A 21,407-nucleotide genomic window follows, 5' to 3' on the forward strand; every position below is an offset into this window, starting at 1 on the left:
CTTCAAACCTTGGAGATTCCAACAAAGCAGCAGGTCTTTCACTGAATTTGGCACGACCCATTAAGACCAGCCACACCTATGAAATGGTACCAGACTCTCAAAGAGATAGGACAATGTAAGCACAAATGGTCTGTGGACTCAGGCAATAAGCCATACAACCCACACATCAGAGAAGGGAGCTGAATACCCCTTCTGTCCAGGTTGAGTCTTGAGAGACATTTGTTCAGCACCATAGTCCATACAAGGAATATAGACTTCAAGGGAGCACAAGACTTCCATACTTTCTGGTAGGGGAACTCAGTAACCCCCGTACTACTAAGCTTCAAAGTAAGGGATTTGACTTAGAAACAACCATCCGTACTCCAGGACCAGCTCCATTCGTCTTCACGTGCAATGTCTATCGTCTACTCCTATAAAATCTGCAGAAGCTGCATCACACCTTCTATTTCCCAATCAAATAACTCTCTTCTGAAATGAGGATTCCAGATCACTGAGTTGTTAGAAATCAATAAGACTCTGCCACTGATATTTCTTGATTAACTGTACATTGGAACAGAAGGGGAAATGCCTCAGCTAAAGGTCTGTCCATGCACTAGGGATCTTTCCAGAATTTGACTTAGAAACAACCATCCGTACTCCAGGACCAGCTCCATTCGTCTTCACGTGCAATGTCTATCGTCTACTCCTATAAAATCTGCAGAAGCTGCATCACACCTTCTATTTCCCAATCAAATAACTCTCTTCTGAAATGAGGATTCCAGATCACTGAGTTGTTAGAAATCAATAAGACTCTGCCACTGATATTTCTTGATTAACTGTACATTGGAACAGAAGGGGAAATGCCTCAGCTAAAGGTCTGTCCATGCACTAGGGATCTTTCCAGAATTTGACTTAGAAACAACCATCCGTACTCCAGGACCAGCTCCATTCGTCTTCACCTGCAATGTCTATCGTCTACTCCTATAAAATCTGCAGAAGCTGCATCACACCTTCTATTTCCCAATCAAATAACTCTCTTCTGAAATGAGGATTCCAGATCACTGAGTTGTTAGAAATCAATAAGACTCTGCCACTGATATTTCTTGATTAACTGTACATTGGAACAGAAGGGGAAATGCCTCAGCTAAAGGTCTGTCCATGCACTAGGGATCTTTCCAGAATTTGACTTAGAAACAACCATCCGTACTCCAGGACCAGCTCCATTCGTCTTCACGTGCAATGTCTATCGTCTACTCCTATAAAATCTGCAGAAGCTGCATCACACCTTCTATTTCCCAATCAAATAACTCTCTTCTGAAATGAGGATTCCAGATCACTGAGTTGTTAGAAATCAATAAGACTCTGCCACTGATATTTCTTGATTAACTGTACATTGGAACAGAAGGGGAAATGCCTCAGCTAAAGGTCTGTCCATGCACTAGGGATCTTTCCAGAATTTGACTTAGAAACAACCATCCGTACTCCAGGACCAGCTCCATTCGTCTTCACCTGCAATGTCTATCGTTTACTCCTATAAAATCTGCAGAAGCTGCATCACACCTTCTATTTCCCAATCAAATAACTCTCTTCTGAAATGAGGATTCCAGATCACTGAGTTGTTAGAAATCAATAAGACTCTGCCACTGATATTTCTTGATTAACTGTACATTGGAACAGAAGGGGAAATGCCTCAGCTAAAGGTCTGTCCATGCACTAGGGATCTTTCCAGAATTTGACTTAGAAACAACCATCCGTACTCCAGGACCAGCTCCATTCGTCTTCACCTGCAATGTCTATCGTCTACTCCTATAAAATCTGCAGAAGCTGCATCACACCTTCTATTTCCCAATCAAATAACTCTCTTCTGAAATGAGGATTCCAGATCACTGAGTTGTTAGAAATCAATAAGACTCTGCCACTGATATTTCTTGATTAACTGTACATTGGAACAGAAGGGGAAATGCCTCAGCTAAAGGTCTGTCCATGCACTAGGGATCTTTCCAGAATTTGACTTAGAAACAACCATCCGTACTCCAGGACCAGCTCCATTCGTCTTCACCTGCAATGTCTATCGTCTACTCCTATAAAATCTGCAGAAGCTGCATCACACCTTCTATTTCCCAATCAAATAACTCTCTTCTGAAATGAGGATTCCAGATCACTGAGTTGTTAGAAATCAATAAGACTCTGCCACTGATATTTCTTGATTAACTGTACATTGGAACAGAAGGGGAAATGCCTCAGCTAAAGGTCTGTCCATGCACTAGGGATCTTTCCAGAATTTGACTTAGAAACAACCATCCGTACTCCAGGACCAGCTCCATTCGTCTTCACCTGCAATGTCTATCGTCTACTCCTATAAAATCTGCAGAAGCTGCATCACACCTTCTATTTCCCAATCAAATAACTCTCTTCTGAAATGAGGATTCCAGATCACTGAGTTGTTAGAAATCAATAAGACTCTGCCACTGATATTTCTTGATTAACTGTACATTGGAACAGAAGGGGAAATGCCTCAGCTAAAGGTCTGTCCATGCACTAGGGATCTTTCCAGAATTTTAGCCTATTCCCACTTCCCACCTTAAACCTCACTCCCTCATACATCACAGGAAGAGATTTTAGAATCCCTTTCCAAGCCGAACAGCCCCATGTCGGGTATGCATCCTGAGACTTCCAATTACCCCAATCCACACCAAATTTTATTGCAATTAGGGACCTCCACCAAGACGATCTTTCTGCAGCAAATCTCCAACACCATTTACTCAATAAAGCCGAATTAACCACCTTTAATCTTCTGTGTAGAGATGCATTTCTGTGAAAGTCCTGGAATATCTTTACCAGATCAGACTTAATGAAATCCCAACATTAAATATAAAACAAGTTAGACAAACCATCCGGCCCAGGCGATTTGTCCCCTTCTAGACTCCAGATTGCTGATTTGATTTCTTCTTCTGAAAAGGTCTCTCAAGGAACATCTTCTGATCTGAACTCAGCTTTTTGAAGGGTAATTCTAGAGGAAAAGGTCTCTTGTCCCATTTTTCTTTATATAGATTTTTGTAGAAAGAGGTAGCTACTGACTTGATTTCAGCTACTGATTCCCCTACTTTATCCTCCCATTCCAGCTTTCTTATTGAAGAAACTCTCAGCTTTCTGAATTCATTCTTTAACTGCCATTATTACCCCTTCCCCCTTTTTCAGCCAGTCCACAACAATTCAGGAATCACCTTCAATAATCAATCTGTCAATCCCCAATTCTTTAGCTTTCTCCACCCAAAAAACAGCTGCCAACAGTTCTGATCTCACCACATCTCCATGCTGATTACCCCACCAATACCCGGAGGTCCAGGATTGCCCATGCACTTGCCATCAAAATTTAATTTCTTCCATCCAGCACATGGAGGTGACCAAACCTCAATTATTTTTTGTCTTCTAGATGATGAGTGAGCAATTGATCCCCATGAGCAATCTTAACTTTAAAGACTGCAAAAAGCTTTAAGGTTTTCACCCAATGCGACACCCTTAAGATTATAATATCTAACACTAACTTCCTTTGTCCTTTCTTTGTCTTCAAAGATTCTTAAATTCCCTTCTTCCCAAATTGTCTGCATCTCTCGAAAATCCTGCCACTTTTTTAGAGCAACTAAAAAGATGAGAGTTGAATAATCCTTCCAAGTTATCAGGGGAGTGCCACCTGCAACCAAAGAGAGATGAAAGAACTCCCAAATAGAGATAGCAAAAGGACAAGAAATTTGAAGGTGAAAAGCAGTCTCACCATGCAACTTACATAAGGAGCACCAGTTAGTGGACAAGCACCAGTTTGGTCTCTTTATCTGGAGCAGATCACAGGTATTAATAGAACCACGAAGCACTTCCCAATACCAACAGAGAGCATTGACTTTTGGAGGGATAGGCCGAGAACATACTTCCTTAACAGGGAAAGAATGAGAATGGGAGGTAGCAACAAGAGAGTTTAAAAAAGGATTTGCAAGAATAAACACCAGATTGAATAAGTGCCCACACTCTGGAATTTGAACCACCATCCCCTAAGACCATTGAATTCAACATGCTAAGCAAAGCATAAACACTGGGAATTTCCAACTCCCTAAGATTTCAAGTAAAGCCCAAATTCCAATTCAAGCCTGATTGGGAAGAGGATGGGCTGATAAAATGACACACCGGCTTTCCTTTAAAACTAGAAAGCTCAAAAAGAGATAGAAAAACTCCAGACAAAGGGGATTCCCCTATCCAGATATCCTCCCAGAAACTTAATTCTCTGACCCAAAGCCAATCATGCCTTATATGAGTGAGGAACACAGGAAGAATGTCATTGATAGCCTTCCAAGGAGCAGCCAAAGTAGCTCTATGCAAGCAGCCTGCATCCCACCCATTGTTTGATAGTCCATGGAAACTTGAGAAAACTTTACTCCATATCCTCTCATTTTCTTTAGGGAATCTCCAAAGCCATTTACTCAATAACGCCAATGTTTTCAACCTAACATTTCCAATGCCCAATCCCCCTTCCTCCTTCAACTTTACCACCTTATCTCAGTTAATCAAGTGTTCTTTCTTCCCCTCCCCAAGCTCCCAAAGGAAACCTCTCATAATCTTTTCAAGCCCTTTCACTACTACTTGGGGCATCCTAAAAACTGACATGAAGTACATTGGGAGATTTGTTAAAGTGGATTTGTTCAATGTTATTCTCCCTCCCAATGAAATATAATTCATTTTCCAGCTTGCTAGCCTTTTCTCAAATCTCTCCACTACTGGGGTCCAAAAACTAACAGATTTAGGGTTGCCACCAAGGGGTAATCCTAAGTAACACAGAGACCAATCCGCTTTAACACATCCCAAGAATCTACCATTTATCTCAATGCATCATCCCCCAAGTTGATTCCGGCCAATACACTTTTAAACCAATTGATTTTTAAATTGGAGATCCTTTCAAAGAGCTTCACTACTGGCTTCAAGTTTTCTACCCCTTCTATGCCTTCCCCATCACAAAAAAATCAAGATATCATTTGCAAACTGCAAGTGGGAGACCAGAACTCTATTTCTTCCAATTACCGAACCCTTAACCAGCTCATAGAGTTAGCCTTAGAGATTAACTTACTTAAGGCCTCAGCTATCAGAGTGGAGAGAGAGAGAGAGAGAGAGAGGATCACCTAGTCTAAGACCTCTAAGCCTCTCAATGAAATCAATTGCCAACCCATTGACTATAACAGAGAAGTGGCTTGTTTCTAAGCAACCTCTGATCCATTTACACCGTAAATCCCCAAAGCCACATTTCCTCATAATGTTGATCAAGAAATTCCAATCTACTTAATCATAGGCTTTCTCCAATTCCAATTTGATTGCTATTCCTTTCTTCTTTAGAATCAAGGCTAAGAAGGTTGTGTTCATTCCTAGGCTGATTACTCCTCTACTGTGGAACTCCCTAAAACTTTAATCAGATCATCTTTAATTATCTCCCAACAATCTTGATAAAAAGCCATTGTGAATCCATCAGGCCTAGGGGCCTTAGATCTATTCATGGAGAACACTGCTTCCTTAATTTCAACCTCAAACTTTTTTTTTCCAAAATCTCCACTTGATTTTCTTCCAAACAATCCCATTCAAGCCCATCCAAAGACCATCTCTCATTGATTGGCCTACGATAAATTCATCTGAAATGATCTGTAAAGGCCTTAGCAGTTTCACCTTGATTTGTTAATTCAACCCTTCTGACAACTAAAGATGATATTGAGCTCTTTCTTTTTCTACCATTAGCTAAAGCATGGAAATATTTTGTGTTTCCATCCCCTTCCTTGATCCACCTCTCTATTGATTTTTGCTTCCATCCGATTTCCTCTCTCAACAAGGTAATTTCAAGCTCATTTTTTAGACGTCAATGTTTTCGACCATGTTCAGAAAAAACAGAAAGTAAATCTGAAAATTTGCAAGTACACTCTCAAGCAATGTAATTTGCCCTCCAGAGATAAGAGTTTACCTTTCCATATTGCCAATCTTTTATCAATTATTTCATAGGTTGCCAAGTAGAAATCGCTGATTCTTTTGCACCAGTAGGCAGTCTCAAGTATTTAAGAGGAAACTCTCCAATATTGCTATCTAACACATCATGCATTAATCAAGCAAATCCTGAGATAGTTTCCCAACTTCATCATTATATACATTTGGGTAGGAGGGGGGAGTCTGAGAAAGATTTGGATGTTGCTGAAACGATGACCTCCAAAAAAATCTTGTGGTGACTGGAGTAAGATATTCACATACTGTTTAAGTCACCAAAAGCTTTTCTCGGTTGAAACTTGGGTTGGTGGGGGCTGGTCCTACAAAGAAGAATGTTGTGCCGACAAGCGAAGTAGCTGATGTTGAGGACACTCAAGTTGTTTCTAATCCAGGTACCCAGTTTGGGATTCTTCAGCAAGAAGAAGTTATTGAGAGTGGATTTGCTTCTACTACGAGAACTCTTGTTAAAAGCCTTGAAAAAAGGGTGGAAAGACCTGGAAGTATTCCCATTGAGAAAGCTGTGGCAAAAGCCTTGGTTTGCTCTTCTGGGGTGGTGAGGAGTTTGCTAGGAAATCCTTTGAGGAGTTTGAGAGGAAGAAGGAAGAAAGTTTAAAGAAAGGTGTAATTGTAGAAGGATAGATGTGGGATGAAGATGATGATGGACAGGAAGAAGAGTTTGTAGGGGGTCCTGATTTCGCTAGGTTCTGTTTGATTTTTTTGATCAGTGGTTCTGTTTGATCATGATGCAGGTGGGCGAATGTGGAATTGGCTGAGGATCTGGTCCTGGAGTTGGTTGATCTTTATTTTGCTAGTGTTTTGTAGTTTGCTGCTGATTTGTGAAAGCTGTGTTTTAGTTTGTTTTTCTCTCTCTCGGATGATAACTTATCACTCCCTCTTGTATTCTCTTTTTATTTCTAATGGAATTCTTATTTACTATTCCAAAAAAAAGAAAAAAACTCTTTGAAAGATTCACTTTTAAACCTGAAAGAAACTTACATGTTTTCAACTCAGCTCTTAGATGATGGAGAAGAACTTGATTTACATCAGCCTTAAAAAAAATAAAGTGTCATCTACATACTGTAGATGAGTGTCCAAGAACCTTGTTGTCTCAAATCAAAGCCTTCAGTCAGTTTATCTTCAGCTACCCTTGGAATAAGTTCATTTAGCATGTATAACTACCGGCACAAACAGCTAAAGTGATGTTGAATCTCCTCCAAGCCACTTGGTCACTTAAAAAATTGAGTCAATAGTCAATACTCCATTCACTTACTTTGAGAAGGTGATATTTACTTGTATATAATGTATGCAACTATATGTGTGTTTGTATGTTTTTGTATAAATTCTGGGAGTATGGAATTCACCACTGTTGAAATGATTGAAATAAAGTAATCTGTAACATAATGTATGTGACTCTATATTTATGTGTGTGTGTGTAATACATTGGATGGTTACTGTAGTCCAATCTGGATCATTGAGGCCCACTAGTTAGATTTTGGTTGATGTTTTCCAACATTTGTGCCTCTGTGGTTTTGCTTTTGTATGCTGTCATTTGGATTTGAGACATGGTTGGCATGGATTTCCTATTTTCTTTATTATTATGCTGATACTCTTCAATATTTTTAACATTTTTGGATTTTATTGCGATTTAACTAATTAATTTTGATGCTATAAATGTTCAGGGTTTATGTTTTCTCAGATTCTCATCATTTTCTTAATCTAACATTGCTTTTGGCATTTTCTCTACCAGAGGCCCGTAAGCTTGAGAGTGAAGATGTTTTTATGGATGAAGATAATGTGCCCAAAGCCTCTGATCAGGAAATAAAGGATGAAGCTGGTGGTTGGACTGAGGTGAATGATATTGATGAAAATGAACACCCTGTTGAAGAGGAGAAAGAGGAAGTTGTTCCAGACGAGACAATCCATGAGGTTGCAATTGGGAAAGGATTATCTGGTGCACTTAAGTTGCTTAAGGAGAGAGGAACACTTAAGGAGACTGTAGACTGGGGTGGTAGAAACATGGACAAGAAAAAGAGCAAACTTGTTGGCATCTATGATGATGGTGGGCCAAAAGAAATCCGTATTGAGAGGACAGATGAGTTTGGTCGTATTGTAAGTTTTTCTTCTCTTTTTATTAGACTGATGTATTTTAAATACAAATATAATGAATGATTCCTAAGATTTTTATGCAGTCTATAAATGGCACCAATGTTTTAAAAGTGTGATAGACGTATGCCTGGAGGTGCACCTCCAGGTAAGGTGATCAAACAGAGCCTTGAGTTGTATGCTGGAGGAGTGGATACATCTAAGGCTTATGCCTCAAACATCCTTTGCATGAGTAGTATGCCTCTGGTATGCCTCATCCACACCTCATGACAAGAAAGAAAGAAAGCAAGAAAGAAAGAATTCCTTTTGAGGTCAATGTTTTTTGATCAATATTTTTGAGGTCAATGTTTTAAAAGAGGAAAAGCTGGTAGTTAACATGAAGGTGATGATTAGCCCACACATAGTCTATAAAATGGATGCTTGCAGCCATGTCATTGGGTCTTGTGCTTTAACTGTGTAGATTTATTAGAAGATGCAATGGTGATACTGTGATAGTTCTGTTACATAGTATTTACTACCACTAATGTGGTAGCAATAGGTCTATCCATTAAGGCATCTTCCTTGATTATTCTCTCTTTTCTTAATGATTGATGTTTGGATTATGTTGTTAATGAACTTTTACATCCTTTTCAGATGACTCCAAAGGAAGCTTTTCGGGTGATTTCTCATAAATTTCATGGGAAAGGACCTGGCAAAATGAAACAAGAAAAACGGATGAAGCAATACCAAGAGGAATTAAAATTGAAGCAAATGAAGAATTCTGATACTCCATCACAGTCCATGGAGCGAATGAGGGAAGCTCAAGCTCGACTTAAGACACCTTATCTTGTGCTCAGTGGCCATGTTAAACCAGGGTGTGTTTCTCTTCACACATTTAGTTTCATAAATGTTAACATTTTACTATAAGATATAGAAGTTAAAAGGTCTGCAAGAGGTCTCAATAGTTTCTCTTACACATGTCTCCATCTTGCCTCATAAACTCTTCTTCACTAATCCAAGAGGTCTCAATAGTTGGCTTCCCTTTCCACTTGACCAAGAACCTAAAATAGGCCCCATTTTGAGTATTGGTGACTCAAATATCTTCTACACCCCTACTTGTTCAAACTCATTAGAACTCCTGGCCCTTTGTGCTTGTCCTTGCTCAACCATTTTTTCTGGTTCTAGATCTCCATGGTAATCAAAGAAGTTTGCTACATTAAAAATCAGAGAAATGGACAAATCAGCTGGTAGCTCAATTTCATATGCATTGTCCCCAAACCGTCTCAGTATTTGACATGGCCCAGTCTTTTTCTTCAACTTATGGTAATCTCCAATAGGAAACCTCTTATGGCGCAAAAACCATAACTAGATTGTCCTCATGAAACTCGGGAGGCTTTAGCTATTGTCAGAAAACCTGGGAGGTTTTAGCAGTCAATCCTATTTTAAAACCTCTAGTTTCTAATGCAGTTGTCCATAAACCTAATTTTGTATTTATCTTTTGCTAGTTTCATCACTGTATAATCAGCAAACATCAGGCACCATGGAACCTCCTCTTGAATATGTTTTATCAATTCACCTATGACTAGCACAAAAGGACCAAGTGCTGAACCTTGGTGAGGACTCATTCTAATTGTACAATTTGATGTCTCTCCCACAGGAGTTCTAGCAATGGTTTTTGCACCCTCATACATATCTTTAATTTGGTCCACATATCTATTTAAGACTTCTTTCTTCTTCAAAACCCACCATATTACTTATCTAGGGATTCTATCATATCCTTTCTCTAGATCAATGAAAACCATATGGTCTCTCTTCTTTCTTAACTTTACTATCCATTGTCTTAATAGGAAGATGGCTTTCATGGTTGATCTCCATGGTTTAAACCCAAATTGATCTTCTAAACAGGGATATTATGAGGAAAGCTAATTGGTTTTCAAGGAACACGACTGTTAATTATCAGTGGGTGGGTAGAACAGTTAATACCATAGCGGATGGGTTAACTAAGCAAGGGGTATCAAGGGAACATTTATTCTGGGCAGCTCTGTAAACTTTCATTTCCTAGTCTGATGTAGTACTTTGTTGTTGTAGTGGAGAGGTACCATCTCATGCCTCTCCTTTGGGCAGGCTGTATTGTAATTTCATTCTGATTATCATGAATAAATTTTCAATCATATATAAAAAAATATATACATTTGCTTGATGTTGTAACCTGTACTCAATTATTCTCTCCTAAAGTTTCATAGTGTGTGGTTCATGAGTTTAATTCCAAGATAGTCATTACAATTTTGTATGTTGCCCTTGCTTTTAATTATGGGGGCCATAGTGCTCTTTCTCCATTCATCCAGCATTTTCTTTATTTTCATTATCTTATTAAGTACTTTAGTTGGTCATAATAAGCCTATCTCTTTCACATTTTTTTTTTGATAAATATTATCTCTTTCATCCCTTTCCACACTTCTATTGGGACATCATAAGTTTCTAACACCTTTCTCTTTTTTTTTTTTTGATAAATTTTCTAACACCTTTCTCTTCTTCATCTTCGTTACTGTCTCCTTCATGTAGGTAATTCTAATTTTACAAAGATATATGGCTGATAAAAAAATTTACAAATATATGCTATTTTTAGTACCATTGGAGTTACTAATCCCTCAACTGACACCCCCTACATGTTCTTTATACAGTAATTTTCAAAATAGTTTTTTCCATCTTTCCTTAATTTCTTGATATCTTTCAAAGACTCCTTGATCTTCCTCTTCAGTGCATCTAACTTGTTTTAAATTTCTGCATTTTTTCCTCTCATTTTTGCCAGCTTATAAGTTTCATTCTCTTCCTCTCTAGGGCCTAATTTATGATATAGTTCATTATATGTCTTAAAATTCAACTTCACTTTATTCTTTTGCTTCCTTTCTTATGGTTTTATATTTCTTTGGGTTTTTAACATTTTTAGTCTCTTGCTAATTTTTATAGCATGCTCGTTTTACTTTTGATTATATTGTTTTGATAAATAATTAAATCCTTTTATTAAATTAGAAATATTAGCACATACAAGCAGCCCTTGGAGAGGCACGAGTTGAACATCTTCGTTTCATCACCTAGTTTCTTTATCACTTTTCCATTTTTCATTAGATTCTTGTAAAACATCCTTTGCAACTTTTTTATATAGTTGGCTATTTCAAGCCACATATCATTCGTCTCTTCATCTAAATTCCATTTTCCTCAGTTACCAGTTTGTCTCTAAATTGTACTAGTTTTTCTCCTCAGATTTTCCCACCTAATTATTGGGCATCTATTTTCTACTCTAATTCTTCTCCATTTTTTAATATGCACTTCTACCACTATTAACATATGTTGTGTGGTTATGCTTTTGCCCGGAATAAGATTGCAATCTCTGCACATCATTTTTTTTGTTCTCCTAGTAAGAAAAAATCTATTTTACTTAATTTGTTCCAGTTTTAAATGATATTAAATATTCATCCTTTTTTTAATATGTATTTACAAAAGTCAACTGTAATGATGAACTTGAAAATGTAATGAATTTGAAAAGAAAAGAATCTTGTTAAAAATTATTTGGATGATATATTTGTACATGTAAATTAAAAATCTTATACTTCTTATAATTAACACACTAAAACTTGTGAGCAATATGAAGATTTTTTTTTTTTTTTTTTTTTTTTTTTTTTTCTGGAGAACAATATAGAAGATTTTATTGCACGTGAGAACATGTTGTGATATATTCAGTATTTCATGTAGGTCTTCATGGAAATGGATATATGTCTTGGAAGTTAAGAAATATTTAGACATTTTAAAAAAGGGTAAAAAACTTAAGCATGCCCTGAGTTTTCATTAATTGACTTAAAACATATCCTGAGTTTTTTAAAAGGACTTAAAGATACCTTGTGAGTCTTTTATCCTTCATTTCCTTTCAAATTTTCAAAAAGAACCAAAAAGATTATAAATCCAAATACGAAAGATGATAGCACAGGATATCACTTTTCCCCTCCAACCATTAGTGAGAATGGTAAGTGAGGCTTTAATATGGATCTTGAGATTGATTGATGAGCCCAACCCAGTTCAAGTTGAATTTTGTCCATACAGATTCTGATGTTGGATGTTGTAACAACTGTAGATATCGGTTATACAAATACAAAGATAGAAGAACTGTGTAAGAAATGCTTAAAGAGCAGTCACAGATGTAAGAACAATGGAATTGCTTATGCAGAGAGACTTGTTCCTCCAACTGATACTATAAAATACAATGGATATGCATTGGTTAACATTTAAGCATATATTTGTACCATTGTGTAATATGTATTTTCCTGGCAATTGTTGACCGGTAAATCAGTAATTTTTCAAATAAAACAGTGAAGGCCATCCTTGTTATAATTCAAATAATAGAATAGGTGAACAAACAACAAGGTTCATCTGTTAAAGGGCTGAATAGGATTTAAATGAATTTACAAGACATTTTATTGATGGAGGGTATATTTTAAGTCTAGTGGAGTGGGTTTACGAGGTATCTTTAAGTCAATTAATGAAAACTCAGGGTATACTTAAGTCTTTTACCCTAAAAAAAAATTGACTGATGGTTGGTGCTAGCTGTGGTAGTTGATTTTACTTAGACCATTCACTTTTTCCCCATCCCTTTTTCCTTTAATTGTTGTTCAAATGGATGAAATGTATGTAAGATGGTTGTGGTAAATGCTGATTAAAAAGATGGTTGCGGTAAATGCTAGTACATATAGTATTAATTGAATGATTTTTTTGATAATTGAAATATAATTTTATTATCAAAAGATGAGAACTGTTACAAGAAACCCAAAGAGAGGCACATGGTGCGAACTCCCTTAAACTGTGAAGATACATCAAAGCACTAGAAGAAGAACATTACAAAGTAGCCCAGTACTGATGGTTCCTAATAGCATATTGTTTGGCATCAGCCAAAGCATTTTCTAATCTGCCCATCCAATGTAGGCTAAGATTCATATTCCTTGTTAGCCAGCTAGCTTTCTTTAGGATGCCCCTATAACACCTAATGACTGAGTTTGAATCTGTTAACCAACCCACAACAACTTTTGAGTCTCCTTCAATTAGTAGATTCTCCACCCTGGTGATCTGCAATCTAAATACCTTGTAAAGCTGCTAGTAACTTAGTCTCGTTAGAGTCTCCTATTCGGACTGGACCAAAGTATAAGGCTAAAATGTTGCTGTCCTTATCTTATCTCTCAGCACCCCTCCTATACCAGAGGGGCCAGAGTTTCCTTGGCTACTTCCATTAAAATTCAACTTTACACAACCTTCAGGAGGAGTCCACACTATAGTAACCCTTTCCTTCCTGGAAGAGCTATTTTCCATAGCTAACCAATCCTCCAAAGATCATCAAAGGAAAACAAATGGAAAGATTCCAGGGTTCTCAACCAATGAATTGCCCTTGTCTATATGCATTCCTTGACATTTAGGAGGATTCATTCTTTTTCTTGGAAAACTCTTGCATTCCTTTGTTCCCAAATTGATCAATATTGCAGCTTCACTAATACATTTCCACATAATTCTCCCTCTTTTTGTGGGCAACACAAAAATTAATAGATCAAATAGAAGACTTACTTTTGTAGGTAGGTTCCACCTGCACCCAAAACAAGGCAAATATTCAATCCCAAATAGCTACAACGAATGAGCAGGAAATTAGTAAGTGGAAGCAATCTTGACCACTAGCTTTGTAAAAAGTACACCAATTAGAGGACAGTCACATAAAAGGGCCCTTTCTTCTGCAAATAGTCCAAAGTATTGGTTTTTCCATAAAATACTTCCCAACAAAACACAAGTGAAGGAACCTTTTGGATGGGAGGACAAAACCCTCTTATCCGGATTTAGAGGTTCCAAGCACACAATACCAAGAACAAGGAGGTCCAAAACACAACCAAGTTCATCATCCCTTAAATCCTCTTGTTTAAGCATGAGGTTCCAACCTCATGCTTAAACAAGGAGATAGAGTAAAAATAGGGAAAAAAAGGTCCTTGAGAGCTGAATTACCCACCCAAACATCATCCTGAAAAGAAATAAAATTCCTAGAGAAAATATTATACTTAGCAAAGTTAAGAAATTGAGGAAGGATATTGTGAATTGCTTTCTAGGGAGTATCCTAGGTAGCTTGACATGGTACACCAACATCCCAACCATTTTTTAAGCAAGGTGAATACTAGCAATCACCTCATTCCACAACTTTTCTTTTTCCAAAGGCCATCTCCACAACCAAAATTTCTTATCCCCAACACTACCTCCAATCTTATTAAGTGATCCTTTTTCTCCACCTTCTTCCTTGTCCCCTGTCTCCCAAAGAAAATTAATTTCTCCAACTTCTCTGCCTCCCTAGAGGGGATCCTAAACATAGAGGTAATAAATTGGCAAGTTGGCTAGAGTGGCTCCTAACAAGGTTCTCTACCACTAGAGAAATATAATTCTTTTTCCACAAGACTAGCCTTTTTCCAAACTATTCCAGGATTGGAGTCCAAAAGTGGTTCTCCTTTGTGTTAGCACCTAGAGGGAGACCTAGATAGGACGAAGGCCAAGAAACAACTGGACATTTTAAGCACTCTACCACAGACTTAATAACTCTTTCATCCATATTATACCCATCACACAGCTCTTATCCAAGTTTTTCAAATTGGTGGTCACACTCTCAAAGTAACTTATTAAGCCTTCAAGATTCCTCACCTTCCTTAGATCACTCCCTTCACTCAAGATAATGATGTCATCAATATATTGGAGATGGGTCACCAGGACTCTATTCCTACCTATCTTTGAGCCTCTTATTACCTCTTCCCTATCGGCCTTTGAGATTAACCTACTAAAGATATCTGCTACAAGGGTAAAAAGAAAGGGGGAGAGAGGGTCACCTTGCCTTAGGCCTCTACAAGCTAGAAAGAGGTCCTTAACCATACCATTAGCCAATACTGAAAAGTGACAGGAACTGATACAAACCCTCACCCAATTTTACCATTTCTCACCAAAACAATAACTCCTAAGAACCTCTAGCAGGAAGATCCAGTCCACCAAGTCATAAGCCTTCTCTAAATCCAATTTTTAAACAAAACCTTGTTGGCTGGACCTCCTCATTTCCTCCACATATTGATTGGCTATTAGGATCTGATTAGTTATTTGTCTCCCTTGCGCAAAGTCTCCTTGAGCTTGAGTGATTAGGGAGGGAAACACTGCCTTAATTGTTAAAGAAAACACCTTAGCCAGAATTTTATAGATACTTGTCACCAAACTATTAGGCCTAAAATCTTTAGGGTGTCTTGCATCATTCTTCTTAGGAACTAAGGCTAAGAAAGTGACAGTGATTCCAGGGCTTACTATATGTTTATCTACAGACTCCCTAAAAACCTCAAATAAACCTTCTTTCACCACATCCCAACAATCCTGGTAAAAGGCCATGGTAAAGCTATTTGGACTAGGAACCTTTGATCTATTCATTGAGAAGACCACCTGTCTAATCTACTCTTTGTCAAAATTCGTTTCTAACCAGCTTACATTTTCCTCACATTTCTTGGCCATTCTACGCCTTCCACCCTGGCATTTCATTTTAAATAGATCCAGTGTACTTTCTCTGTAGATGACTGCTAGGTACTTTCTGAAAAGCTGGGACCCCTCGTGACATCCATATTTATTTCTTTAACAGTTGCATTTATGGTTAATTTATTAAGGGCTAGTTTTATATGTTTTGGTACACTACTAACATTCACTTATGTTATTTATTCCCAGGCAAACCAGTGATCCTAGAAGTGGTTTTGCTACTGTTGAGAAGGACATTCCTGGGGGCTTGACACCCATGCTTGGTGATAAAAAGGTTGGTTAACTATTATTATTTGTGTTTATTCTTTTCCTGTGGGCCTGATACCCATGTATTTTAGTGGATATATTAGATTTGAACCAAAGATCCACCTTCTTAAATACAGTTTAACAAAAGGGAGATTATCAGTTGTTTAACTTAGAGACACTATAAACTTTGCCTGTAAATATTCTTTTCTTTTTGTAGGATTCTTGAAAGCAAATGCAAAATCTCTGTAACTGGACTAATGACTAACCAACCTAGCTAATAATATTAGATTATGCAGTAATAGAGACGGTTAAGAGGGAGGTTGTGTTTGTTGATATGGAGCTTAGGAACTGGTTTTAGTGTTTCTATGAACTTCTTGTAGGCAGTCCAAGAAAAGAATGAATATGTATCTAGAAAAGGCAGGTTAGTTGGTTTTATGGTAGTAAAGGGTGAGCTCAGAATGACATCAAGGTGGAAGCAACACATGCTTGAAGATGGATGGAAGGTTCGTGGAGGCAGGTTGTTGGAGGAGGGCTTTGATGGTTGAAACTAAGGATTTCCTGTTTGAAGAAACAAGAGTCAGAGGAAATCTGGGCTTGAAGGTGAGGGAAGCAAGGAAGGCTATGCTTCTGTTGGCAGATTTAGAAGTAGTTGAATGGCTTAGGAACTTTATGGCAGGAGCATGCTCAAAAGGCAAATAAACTGGCATGAGTTTGGATCTGAAGAAGGTAAGAAATATATAGTCGAATGCAAGAGGAATGTTAAGGGATCCTATTTTTCTTTGATTGATTTTTTTTGGTAGGGGAAGGAAACAGCTAGTTTGTTTCCCGGAAGGAAGACAAGGTCAAGGCTGGAAGATGTTATTAGTCTGTTTAAGGAGTTCTTGCACCTTGAGGTAACAGCTAAATTGGAGATCCCGACAAGGGAGGAAAGGTTTAATAATAGTTTCAGTAAGCCAGAAGCCCTGGAATAGGAGCCTGCGGTTTTGGCAAAATCAAATGGATAGTGAAGGTTGGTGGGTCTCTCTAGGAGAAAAGAGTGGGGTAGCAGGTTTATAATCCAGGCAAAGAACCAGGTTTATTGACTGGTGGAGGGTTGCTGATTTTGTTGATTTTGAAATTAAAGCTAAAAGGAGTGTTCATTGTAACTCCCTTTGACAAATGCAAAGCTTTGTTAGACTTAAAGGAAAACAAAGGAGACAATTTGGCTGCCAACTTTCAGATTGAGGCTAGATCCTTTACAATCTTCAAGTGGTCCACTTCGTTGCTCCAAGGAGTTTTTTGTTGAAGATGGGGGTGGTGGTGCGTAATTAGGCTTGCCATTTCATCTTTGGAAGCAAGTAGTAGGGTCAATAGCACTGATGTGTGGAGGGCAACCGTGTGGAGCTTTTTGGGGAGATAAAGAGTGGTGGGTTTTTTTGTGTCAGTATGGCTGGCTTCCTCCGTTGAAACAAGCTTGTGGAAGGAGGCTAGAATGGAGGGGGTGAGAAGATTGAAGAAGAAGCTCTATGTGGTATAATGAGATTGGAAGATTCAAATGCTAATTGGAGTTGCTCCAAAAAGGGCCAACATTCACTGGGAAGCCAAAAAGATGTGGGGCAGTTGGAAGCTCAAAGGCATAGAGAACAAGGAACCCCTAGTGTGTAGTAGAACTTTTGCACAAGTGGTCATTGGTAATATTGCCACGACTAATGCCATGGCTCTTGAAGTTAGCAAATAGGGGGGGCGAATTGTAGATCTCAAAATGAACTGAGGCTCAAGTTGGTTGAACCGGTCACAGGTGGGTGTGGCATTTTATAAGGAGTCACATGAGGGCACAACCTCGCTTGGTTGGGTCTATTAGAATAGTGAGCCCATAACATTTTAATGCCTCCTCAGTTTGGGTGGGCCTAGCACCGAGTCCATCTCTCTTCCAGCTATCACCCTTAGAATGACGGGCAGGCCAAGGTCGTGAATAACTGCTTAGAGACTTATATCCATTGCTTTGCTGGAGAGAAGCCATTCCAATAGACCAAGTTACCCTGGGCATTTTTAAAGCTCTACATGGCGAGACCCTCCTTAAATCTTACCATACGAAAAGGGAGCAGTAGCTGTAGCCATGGTTGAAGAACAGTTGATGACTAGAGGTGAGATCCTGAAGTTACTAAATATAACCCCCAGCAAGCCCCACAGAAACTGAAGCATTTCTATGATAGAAAGCACTTTCCAGTTGAATTGTAGGTTGGAGATACAATCTATCTGAAATTTTGACCCTACAGGTAATCTTCTCTGTCCAAGAGAGCTCGAAGCTAGTTCCAAGATATTATGGTCCATTTCCCATCCTGGAAAAATTGTAACAGTAGCTTATTGGTTGGGGTTGCTGCCTTAATTAAAGCTTCACCCTGTTTTCCATGTTTCCCTCTTGAAGAAGGCCAGCTGCAGATAGAGCCCCTACGGATTACAGATTTCAGATGGGTCAGACTGGTAACAAGATAATTCAGGAAGCAAAAGTTGAATGGACTAATTTACCGACTGAAGGTGCAACATTGGAACCATACCTTCAGCTCCAACAGCAGTTCTCACACTTCTTGAGGAAAGAGGGACTGTTAGAACCCACACATGCCTCCTCCAGCTCGATCAAGCCAACTAGTGGACCAGTGAAAATTTGATCACATGTTGAAACTCTTCATCAAGAAGGTTTACATTTTCAAGCCACGTGAGATGCATAGGTCTATCCAACCCACATGTTGTGCGAACCTGAGGCAGCTGCAGTTTTTGAATATTTTGGTTGTTATTCTGACAGTCCATTAGGATATGTAATGGATCTATTATTAATCCCACCTCTCAGTAATGAAAGAGAACCATTTTCTCCTTGAAATTATTCCCTTCTTCCCCTTCTCTTTCTTAGGAGGATGACCTTCCCTCGAAGAAGCTGTCTTGGGCAGAATCCCAATCCTACCTTCCATATCTGTTGAGTCCTTCCATTCTCGCACCTTCTAGTAAATACCCCATCCATGCAATTTTTGAACCAAATTATTGCATCTCCTACTAACTAAATAGAAATCATCCTCCACTCCATAATCTTTTGAGAGCCATAACCCTTAAATCTTACTTCCTTGAACAGAAAGCCCTTCACTTTGATCCTCAGATTCCTTCCCATTGAAGCAACTATGCAAACTTGATGAATCGCTCCACTTTCAAATTCCTTTGAACAAGAGCAACATTAATCTAAAGGATTTTCTTTAATTTTTTTCTTTTTCTTTTTTTTTTAATCCCAAACTAGGTGCTATCTGCTTAGATCTTGTCAAGCTAGAGAGTTAGCATAATAGAATTAACAGTGGGTGGGGGATCCAATTAAAAACTACTTCCATCTCATTAGCCCTTTAGTATATATCATTTGCTATAGCTCTTTTATGGTCTAGATTACTTGAAACCATAACAGATATTCAGCTTGAATATTGCGACTAGAAATATCTTTTTTAGGATTTTGGAAATGTTTGACAATACACCTGATGCTCTCATGAGCATGTGTAGTCAACTTTTTTGACAGAATGATGATGGAAAGGGTAAAAATAGTGAAAGCAGCTGTGCACTCCTCCACTGGGGGTGGGGGGTGGGGGTCCTTGTAATTTACCTTTAGTCATCTGAGAGTCGGTAAGAAGAGATTCTCATTGAAGAAAGAAAGACTGGGGGTTAAGATAGTGGGAAGTATACATGGGTTGGCAGGCAATGGATGGGACTCTGGGATCTTAGCAAGGACTACAAGAGCTTCTCCTTGGAAAGCTATTCAAGCCATCTTGCCCTTGTTTTATCCATGGGTCAGGTATGACTTACACTCAGGTAACCTCATTAAATTCTGGGAACATGTGTGGGTTGGGAACTCCTCTTTGAAAAATCAATTTCTAGGCCTCTTCGCTATCTCTACCCTTAAAAATGAGCCAATCTCCTCCTTTCTTGTTCCTTCTAATTCACCTTCTAGGTTCGGCTGGAATTTGAACTTGAGAAGAGATGTCAGGGACACAAAGTTAGCCTATATTTCAGCCTTATTATCCATTCTTGAAGGGGTCTTCTTTGAGCCTTCGAAGTCAGATAGTAGAATTTGGACGCTCACTCCCTCGAGTTCTTATTCCTGTGCCTCTTTCTTCAAGGCCCTTTTATCCCCTTCTCCTTTTGGACTGTCTTTTCCTGTTAAAGAAGTGTGGTGTCGACCTATTCCTCCAAAGGTTGGGTGCTTCTGTTGGAAAGCCTTCTTGGAAAGAGTTAATACAGGGGATCTACTTCAAAGAAAAAGGCCCAATAGCTGCTTGTCTCCTCACTAGTGTGTTCTTTGTAAATCTGATGGTGAGTCCGGATATCACTTATTAATTTCTTGCCAGTTTGCTAAAGTCATTTGGGAATGGTTTACTTCTCTGTTTGGTTGCAGGTGGACTCCCCCTTATGTGCAAAGCCTATTTACTTCCATGCCTAACTGGTCAAACAAAAGGGCCAAAGTCATGTGGAGATGTGGTAGAGCTGCAGTGTGCTGGACTATCTGGGAGGAGAGAAATTTAAGGGTATTTTCTGATAAAGAGAGAAGCTTGGAAGTAATTCTGGAAACTATCCACATTAGGGTGATTCACTGGTTAAAAACCTTGGAGTTGTTTGCAGTGTTCTCAGTTGATGAGATGGACAGAAAGTGGAAGGAGATTGTGAAGTTAGGCTCAATCAAGAAGACCTCAAATTCCTGCTGGACACCTCCACCTCAGGGGTTTACCAAATTGAATTTTGATGACAGCAGCATGGGTAATCCAGGGCCCTAATGTGGATGAAAACTATCCACATTAGGGTGATTCACTGGTTAAAAACCTTGGAGTTGTTTGCAGTGTTCTCAGTTGATGAGATGGACAGAAAGTGAAGGAGATTGTGAAGTTAGGCTCAATCAAGAAGACCTCAAATTCCTGCTGGACACCTCCACCTCAGGGGTTTACCAAATTGAATTTTGATGACAGCAGCATGGGTAATCCAGGGCCCTTTGGAGTTGGGGGAGTCATAAGGGATGAAAATGGAAACCTGCTAGCTATGTACTCTGGTCCAATTGGGGTGGGACACTCCTTGAGGGCTGAGATCCTAGGAGCTCTTGAAGGGATTCAAAGGGCCAAGGAAATGAACTTTAAAAAATTGATCATAGAAGGTGATTCAGAAATTGTAGTAAATTGGCTAAAAGAGGATAGCTCTTCACTCTGGAAATACAGCAACGAAAAGAGGAAATTCAAGTGGCTCACCAAGGATATTGAAATCCACTGTACATGGATAGTGAGAAGCGCTAATGCACTGGCAGATGATCTAGCTAGGCAAGGGGTGAACAGAAGCTCAATGCTTTGGGCTGTTTTGTAATTGTTTCATGAATTCGAGTTTATAGGGTATTTGGGAGTTAAGATTTTTTAGCTCCTTCCTTGTAATTCAGCTTTTCCATCTTATCAATAAAATTCTCTGTTATTGATCGAAAAAAAAAGAGTCAGTAAGAAGTGGGGATGGGGGCAGATATGTAGTGCAACTTGTATGGTTGGATCAAC

At 38.7% G+C, this 21,407-nt stretch overlaps 1 protein-coding gene across 6 annotated transcripts in view; it reads left to right on the plus strand.

The window, feature by feature from the left end:
* Positions 1-21,407, plus strand: part of DOT2 (SART-1 family) — a 34,875-nt gene that overhangs the window by 12,637 nt on the left and 831 nt on the right. For all 6 annotated transcript variants that reach the window (XM_010258057.2, XM_010258059.3, XM_010258054.2 and 3 more), the window contains 3 exons: positions 7,730-8,091; positions 8,719-8,939; positions 15,823-15,907. In XM_010258057.2, the coding sequence (XP_010256359.1) occupies positions 7,730-8,091; positions 8,719-8,939; positions 15,823-15,907 (668 nt within the window). The remainder of the gene's footprint in view (positions 1-7,729; positions 8,092-8,718; positions 8,940-15,822; positions 15,908-21,407) is intronic.

The sequence above is a fragment of the Nelumbo nucifera genome, chromosome 5, assembly GCF_055504915.1.
Source record: "Nelumbo nucifera cultivar China Antique chromosome 5, China Antique-T2T, whole genome shotgun sequence".
Lineage (NCBI taxonomy): Eukaryota > Viridiplantae > Streptophyta > Magnoliopsida > Proteales > Nelumbonaceae > Nelumbo > Nelumbo nucifera.